Source organism: Coturnix japonica, chromosome 29, assembly GCF_054131305.1.
Source record: "Coturnix japonica strain WE chromosome 29, WE-NBRP24, whole genome shotgun sequence".
NCBI lineage: Eukaryota > Metazoa > Chordata > Aves > Galliformes > Phasianidae > Coturnix > Coturnix japonica.
Window position 1 is genome coordinate 6,196,140 of NC_140691.1, and position 7,740 is coordinate 6,203,879.

The following is a 7,740-nucleotide window of genomic DNA, read 5'->3' on the forward strand; positions in this document are numbered from 1 at the left end:
ACCAGTTACATAATAGAAGTATTCTCAAGAAGGAATTGTTTAATCACAAACACCTTTCAGTCTTAATAAAACTAAATTAGATCTTCTCTAACAGATCAGCATTTTATCCACAGTTGTTTTACACACAAATAAAGAGAAAAAAGTAGATTATCGTTTTAAAATGTAGCATTGCTATTATAAAAGAAAGGCTGGATGTTCTGCTGGTACAGCTTCTCCCTCACAGTTTAGCATTACACTGTGTCAGCATCTTCTCTAGCTTCAATGCTAGTGCCATGTTACCTTTAATCCTTAATTTTCCTGACATGAAGGCCATGGTTGGCTTTAGTTTACCTAAAAAGAAGACACAGAATCATCAGGAAAAGGAAAGGAACTGGAGATTGCGGTATCATATAGTAGTTACTTTGCTACCAAGTTCTACTGTAAAAGCATCAGAAAAGAGGTTCAACAGATTGACTGGATGCTTTCTGAAGCTACACTCTGAAAAGTTCAATAGCTACTGAACAAAGCAGTAGATATTTTTATTATAAAATCATGGACTCACAGAGTGACTTACGTTGGAAGGGAATTTAAAGGCCATGCACTTCCAGCTACAGCTCATCCAATTCCAAGACCACAAAGAGAGGTGAGCCTGTCAGCTCATCCATCAGCAAGATGTTTCCTGCCACCAGCAGCTGCCTCAGTTCTGCCAAACCCGTTTGTTACTCACCAGTGAACATCTTCACAAAGTCGCCACTCGACATGCTCATCACAACATCAGCTGCTGCAGGAGGCTTCCCAAACCCAGCACTCCCACTGCTGGTTTTCAGGTCAAGGTACCAAGTGCCTCCTTCATCACCTGAGTGGAACAGGGAGAACCTGTGGCAGCACCACAAGGACTGATGTGCCCTGCCCTTTGCTACCCCCGCCTGCTTTTCTCTCCCATCTTCGTGCTAGACGTGCTGGAGGTGCTGTGCCAGAAGCTGCCCCGCGCTCTCTGTGCAGACAAGGTCAGCCCCAGCAGATGCCCCACAGTGCCACAGTGTCAGGGGACAAGGCAGTGGCTGCTGGTGGAGCTGGAGGCAGCAGGGGTTTGGAACAGAACTACCATGCTGACCCTGTGCAGCACGGCCAGCAGGGTGACACAGCAGAAATGAAACACCAGGAAAACACACCACAGTCCCCAAAAGAGCAGCACATGCTGCTGATGCAGAAAGCATCTCCCTGTGACAACAGCAGCAGGGTAAATCCCACATGTGCTGAAGTTGGCTCTGAAAGGCAGCATCTTATAGAGCACACCCAAAGATGTCCCTGTTCCTAGACCAGTTATAAAAGACAAGTATTTACATGTGAAAATACAGACTGACTCTTGCTAGAAAAGTGAGCATTTGAGAATTTTACAAGTGATGGTCTTACCTGACAATTCAAACTGAAAGACTGCGTGGATTTCACTATTTCTTTATTGAGTTCTCCCTGAATAACTCTGAATGTTTCTGCAACAGGCCCCGCTGAAGCTGATTCTTTATTAAGCTTGGCTCCACCTGATGCCTGTGAAGCACCTAAAAGAAACAGATGGATTCTCTGTAAAATGCTGGAATGCTCTATCTCACTTATCTTTCTAAGAATATATATGTTTTCAGCAGTTCTTCTGCAAAAGCTTCTAAGGTGTGAATCAATTCACTACTTTAATCAGCAACTTTCTACACTGCAGTGAATGTGCTCATTTAACATTAAGAAAGAGCATTTGCAATTTATAAGGCATGTAATGCTTAGCAGCCCCTAAAAGCCATGCAGAAGGTCAGTGTATCAGGAAATAATTATTCTACTCAGTGAATTGCTACTGTGTTGGAGATCTGGGCAGTTGGCAGTATCAGTTCCTGGCAGAAAAGTCTAAGTGCGCACTCACAAATAGTATTTTCAAGGGAACTGGGCTCTTTTCAAACTTAGCCTCTTTCTTTCCTATATTTGTTTTGGCACTCCTATAAAACATATCCAGTATTCCTATTTGCCCTCCAATAGAAACATCACTATTCTGAAAAAGTGAACCTGATGCTTTTGTAAAAAAACAACTTCTCTATTTCATCTTGTAGACATTCACATCATGTACGACTGTGAGAACTTCATGTAGGAATAGAAGCTTCTCAAGTTCTCACACTGCAAGAAAGATGTAACACTCCTGCAAAATATGCTGATTGCTTGTGATTTTTTTACAGCAATATTTACTCATAATCTTCATACCACTTAACTCTGGTGGTAAAAAGCAAAAAGGTTGTTCAAAACAAGGTGCTGATTATGAACTGTGAAAGTTGCAGACACTAAAGTCACTTCCATAAATCAAACAGCCCAAATACAATAGATTTTGCCACATAGCTTGAATGTAGTCCAAAAGTAACTTGAAATAGAGGAGGCATTCATTATCATCACAAATAATCGACATGTACATGCAGAGGTTGCCCTTCCACGGCCTTCTTATTATGTGGCTGTCATGTCAGTTTCAGCATCCAAGAAGAAGTCAGGCATTAGGGGGTGACCTAAAGGGGAGTTGAACAATAACAGTAAGCCCAAGTAAGGGTGAACAGCACAAACAGGAATCCATTCTGAAGGCAACAGCACCTCAATTTACCAGTAAATGAACTACAGGTTGAAAGAAGACGAGGTGACATGTTTAGGTTCTGGTACATTTAAAATCAGACCCAGAAGCCACTTACAAATTCAGTCAGAAACATCTGAAGATGAAGAAACACTATCTCACTATTTGGTAAATAGTAATACATGCGCTTGTGGTGCAGGTCTATTTTCTTTTTGCTAATGGGTTTAAAATATATATATATATATATATATATATATATTTATATAGGCATTGATTATTAGAGCCTCAGTGGACTATTATGTGCTTTCCCAGAATCCACATTCTCAAACGTGAGGCAAAGCATCTTTTGACTGAGTCAAAGGAATATATCCATATTCCCCATATGGCCTTCCTTCCTTCGCAAACTTCTCATTTTAAAGATCTCTTTTACCTGGTGCAATTGCATAGACATCAAAATCCTTAACGCCTTCTTCTCTCAGTAGAACTTCATCAATAATGAAGTTTCCAGTGAAAGTTTTCGGCTTTGTTAAAATGCAATATGCAGCATCTGCAATTATGTCAGTTTTTCTGCACTGCTTCTCTATTCCGGATCCTCCCAGCATATCCATAGCAGCTGTATGTATGGCTGGAAAATTCAGAGGACAGGAAATTACAAGTTTAACACTAATGACATCACATACTCATCTCTTTGGCAAATGCATAAACTTTATTCTCCTCTCACATGAAAGTAATCATGAGAAGACTAAACTGTGAAATACCATCAACCAGCGAAGAATGGTCAACCAGCAAACAATCCTCAAAGTGTAAAGATTCCCTTACTTGAAAAGTATTAAAGGAACCAAAAGAGGAATAAAGGGAAGAACTCCTTGTAATATTCATATTATTCAATGCTTCTATCAATACTTTCCACACAAAGACTTCCTCTGGCTTTATTCAGGACATGAAAAACTAACAGGACAACTATCTTTCTCAAAGTGAATGTGCATCAGCAATTAACATTTTCTGCAGCCATTACCATACTGAAAATCTCAATTTTAGCCCCACAATAACTTGTGAGATAACAAAGTGACTCTAAGTTAAAGATGAGAAACCCAATAGCACAAACTCAAACTTTTCCTGGCTTATGCTCCTCTACTTTCACATTACAGCCAATTATTATTGTTCTAAATATAGCAAAACTATGGGCAAAGACTGATATGAAAAACCATCTACTGTCCTGCAATCTGCACATCCTTCCATCTATTTCATACAAAGTGCTGCTGGTTTTCTATTAATTCATACATACAGCATCTTCCACTTTGACCCTGCAGTACCTCTACTACTCATTCACACTCTTACATCCTTTTGGCAGGCTACCTCTTTCACTTTTAGTTAAATCGAGAGCTCATAACATCTCACTATCAGCATATTTTCTTGTTTCAAGGAGCTGGATGAACCAATAGAACCATACTAGCACAGTGTTAATCTCCAGCATTGAAGCTGATCACATATATATGATGTTCTTTAAATTAAAAACTTTGTAATTGTAATGTAGATACTACAGAAGTCACCTCTCTCACTCTCTAAAGTAGTTAACTTTTGTTTTGGCAGTTAAACCTTTCAAAACAACATTTTTCTTCCTAGACTGAACATTACTAACTTTTATACTTCAGAACATGAACAGTTTTCATCAAGGAAACACCGATACATACAAATTTTGAAAGCTCACTTGCTGCTTCTAATGCTTTCAAGACACTGGTCTCTTTGTTCAGCAGCTACCAAACCTTCAACAGCAGCCCTGGTCCTCACTGACCCATGGACAATAAACTGGAGCTAGTATAAGATGGGCACACCAAGTTATTTTTCTGCTATGCGGCCCTTCAGTGTGCTGTGACTTGCAAGAAGTGTTGGATGGTTGTGTGAAGAAGCAATTGATTTCCCACTCAGCCAAAACTTTTTTTTTTTTTACATCTACAGAGGTACATATCTTGTCAGCTTCATCTATTTCCTGGCAATCTAACTAGCTGGGGATTCTAAATATTGACATAAATGTCCAATACTACTCAGGGATGGTGTGCAAACCAAAGTTTGAGTCATGTTGAAAGGAGCAGTGACAAGACAGGAGAAAAAGCAGAATGTGCTCAGGCTGAAGGCAAGTTTAAGTGAAAACAGGAAGGCAACAGTGAGAACTAGGAAAGAAAGCCAATACCCACACAACATCTTTGATCACAAAAAAATACACAGAAGTGCTCGGTGTTCTGAATCAGTCCTAAATAAGACCACCTGTATAGGACAAAACACAACAATTCAAAATAATCACCTGTTTTAGGCCATAAAGCATTGACAGCAACTTCTCCTTTAAATTCTTCTGCCATTCCCAAGACACACATGGACATGCCATATTTACAAATTGTGTAGGCTACAAAAAGCACACAAAAATCCCATATTTAGTAGGATACATATTTAGTCTACACATAGAATTTTACTTTTGAAGGATGTAAGTCACGGAAAAATCAACTTTCTGGGGTCAAAGCATCATCTTCCTAGAGTACAGAAACTCTCCCAGCTCCTACCACCCCCTTCAGATACAAACTGACCCTTTTACATGAGTATTGAATTGGGGAGGGAAAAAAAAAAGGAAAAAAGCACGTTGTAATTCCTTTTTGTATACTCTGAGAAGGGGATGTTGCAGAGAAGGAACATGGACCTGCAAGAGGAGTTTAACCATGTTCCAAGTGTTGAAGTTTAAAAGATAATCCACAGGTTTAAGATGAGCAACATATGTTCTAGCCCAAAGACGCAATTGGGGCCTCCTTCACTCCTCAAAGATAATTTCTATTTAAAAAGACAGCAATGAGCTTTATCGCTATCAAATCAAATGTGGAAGCATAGAGAAAAAAAGATTTTGCCTTCCTATCTCTCTTGGGAATAGAAAACATGGTGTAGTATTAAGAAATCCTATGAAAAACTCTTAACTCTTACCTGCAGAACCTTCTTGGAAATATAAGCCTTTCACCACCACTGAAGACTTTTTGTACAATAATCCAAGGCTGCCCACAACAGAACTGCTGCATTCTCCAAAAGCAGAAAAGGAGTGACTTCTAAAAACAACAAAACCAACCAATTCTAACGTTTTGATACTCAGTGCAGCTCTCTGTAATTTAATTCTTTTGGCCCTCTGAACACAGAGGACCAGTAGCTCAACACGCTGTAAAGGCAAAGTCCAGGATCACAATCCCAATGCAGGGTGCCAAAGACAAGAGCCAAAAATCAGATTTTCAAAAATGACCATGATTTTCCTTAAGGCTTTCACAGTAAAACTCAGTTTGCAAGTAACTGCATTTAACCCAATAAATCCCCACAAGTCTGTCCAACCAACCAGCAGGCTGACACAGCTGTGCAAACGACTTGTGACTGAGCCCCTGTGTACAGAGGTGTCACACAGAGTGGAAGCACCAGTGAGATAAAAAGGAACTGGGAATATTGCATGAGCGTATCAGCACAGTGTGAGGAGAACCAAAGTTCACCTGCAGCTGAGACTTGCAAGGGAAGCCAGTGGCAACTTGTTTATCTGCTATAATGTGGGTAGGAAGAGCATGAACAAGGGAAAGGCGTTGCTGAGTGGCATGGGTGATTCAGTGAGAGCAGACACTGGTAGTGCCTTGCTTAGGAACATGGTTTACCAGGACATGAGAAACTAGCCATAGATGAGAGGTAATCTTAGAACTTGGAAGGTTGGAAAAGACAATATAGTCCAACCTTCAACCCATCCCCACTATGGCCACTAAACCATGTCCTTCAGTGCCACATCTAAACCCTTCCTGAACATCACCAGGGATGGTGACTTCACCACTTCCCTGGGCAGCATGTTCCAATGCATCATCAATCTCAGTAGGTAAAATCAAGCCTGGTGAACCTGATTGACTTCTGTGATAGAATGAAAGGATTTGAGGCCAAAGTGATAACAGCTGACACCATTCACATTAGCAAGGCTTTCATTACCATCTCTCAAAATACTTTTGTATCCAAGTAAATACATAATAGTCTGGATGGTTGAACAGCCTAAGGGGTAAGAGAAATGTTAACTGGACAGGTTCAGGAAGTTAGAATCATGCAGGTGGGCTCCTTTTGCAGCAGGCACGGCCGCAACCAGGGCAGCCCACAGGCTGCACCGTGGGAGCTTTCTGCACTCGTACAGGATCTTATGACTACTGCTTGCAACACACGGGAATGAATAAGGTCAACGTATGTCCCCGTTCATTAGCAGCGCAGAAATAACGCCGCAGCAGTCACTCAATTCAGATTCCACAGCACACCCACAGCCGCACTTTGCCCTCCGGACGTGCACACAGCTCGGCCCGTGAGCAAACAGCACCGAGCGGGACTCCGGGTCCAACCCAGCCGCTCCGGGGCCACCGTGCCCGGCCGCGGCCTCCACCCCGCGTCCCATCGCCCTCAAGGGGCTGCGGAGCACGCGTCTGTCCCTCCGCCCGGCCCCGGCCCTGGCCCCGGCCCCGGCCCCAGCTCTGCCCCGGCAGCTCCTGTGGCTCGGAGCTCGCGGCCCCGCCGAAGAAAGGAGGAAAGCCCAGGTCGCCTTACCCAGTGTTGGGCAGCATGGCGGCACGGCTATGGGGCGGCTGTCGGCTCAGCACGGGACGCGCTCCCCGCTCACACCGCCCTCTGCGCAGCCGCGGCCCGGGGAGCTGGGCGGAGCCAGGGCAGAGAGGGGCGGGATGAGGGGCGGGTGATGGAAGTATCGGGATGAGTTCCCTGCAGGAGTACACCTCGTTCAACCAAGCCAAAGCCTTGCACGTTTTCACTGACAAAATTAAAATCGCATCTGAGATCTCGCCCTCAAGGAAAGGACTGAATGACCAAACTGAAGTGACAACTGAAACGATTTATTATTGAAACAACCTGTCCTTATAACTATCGGTCTATCCACTACCACCTCGGGCCACTATGCGGGCGCCGACATGACCCCACTGCAGGGCGCTCACTCGTCATCTTCATCACTGTCATCTTCATCGGTGCGCAGCCAGCAGCCTTCCTCTACCCAGACAGAGCTGGTGAAAGGTGGGCGCTGCGGGTCCTCCCAAGGCTCCCACTCCTCTGGCATCACCGCGACTTCATGCTGTATGTTCACCGTGAGCGATAAGGAGTGGAAAAGCAGGCCGGCCTCAGGAGCACGCTGC

At 43.3% G+C, this 7,740-nt stretch overlaps 1 protein-coding gene across 3 annotated transcripts; it reads right to left on the minus strand.

Annotated features, from left to right (window-relative positions):
* Positions 1-394: 394 nt before the first annotated feature.
* Positions 395-5,939, minus strand: LOC146755895 (hydroxysteroid dehydrogenase-like protein 2). Of its 3 annotated transcripts, XM_085525028.1 has the most exons (4): positions 5,528-5,939; positions 4,866-4,964; positions 2,997-3,191; positions 1,700-2,507 (listed from the first exon to the last, which is right to left on the minus strand). In XM_085525028.1, exons 2-4 carry the CDS (start codon positions 4,939-4,941, stop codon positions 2,449-2,451), a joined length of 330 nt encoding a protein of 109 aa, XP_085381154.1. In that variant the 5' UTR covers positions 4,942-4,964; positions 5,528-5,939; the 3' UTR covers positions 1,700-2,448. The 3 variants fall into 3 exon arrangements, 2 of the variants coding, with proteins under 2 accessions (XP_085381154.1, XP_085381153.1); XR_014937798.1 differs by lacking the exon at positions 5,528-5,939 and adding an exon at positions 395-835 and having other exon boundaries at positions 1,393-2,507; positions 2,997-5,178; XM_085525027.1 differs by lacking the exon at positions 5,528-5,939 and having other exon boundaries at positions 4,866-5,186.
* Positions 5,940-7,740: the final 1,801 nt, after the last annotated feature.

Excerpts from the sequence above, each read along its gene's own strand:
- LOC146755895 (XM_085525028.1), bottom strand. The coding sequence starts at position 4,941 with ATGTCCATGTGTGTCTTGGGAATGGCAGAAGAATTTAAAGGAGAAGTT. Across the intron at positions 3,192-4,865 it reads TGCTTTATGGCCTAAAACAG|CCATACATACAGCTGCTATG; the intron begins GTGATTATTTTG and ends TGAATTTTCCAG. Across the intron at positions 2,508-2,996 it reads TGTCTATGCAATTGCACCAG|GTCACCCCCTAATGCCTGAC; the intron begins GTAAAAGAGATC and ends ACTCCCCTTTAG.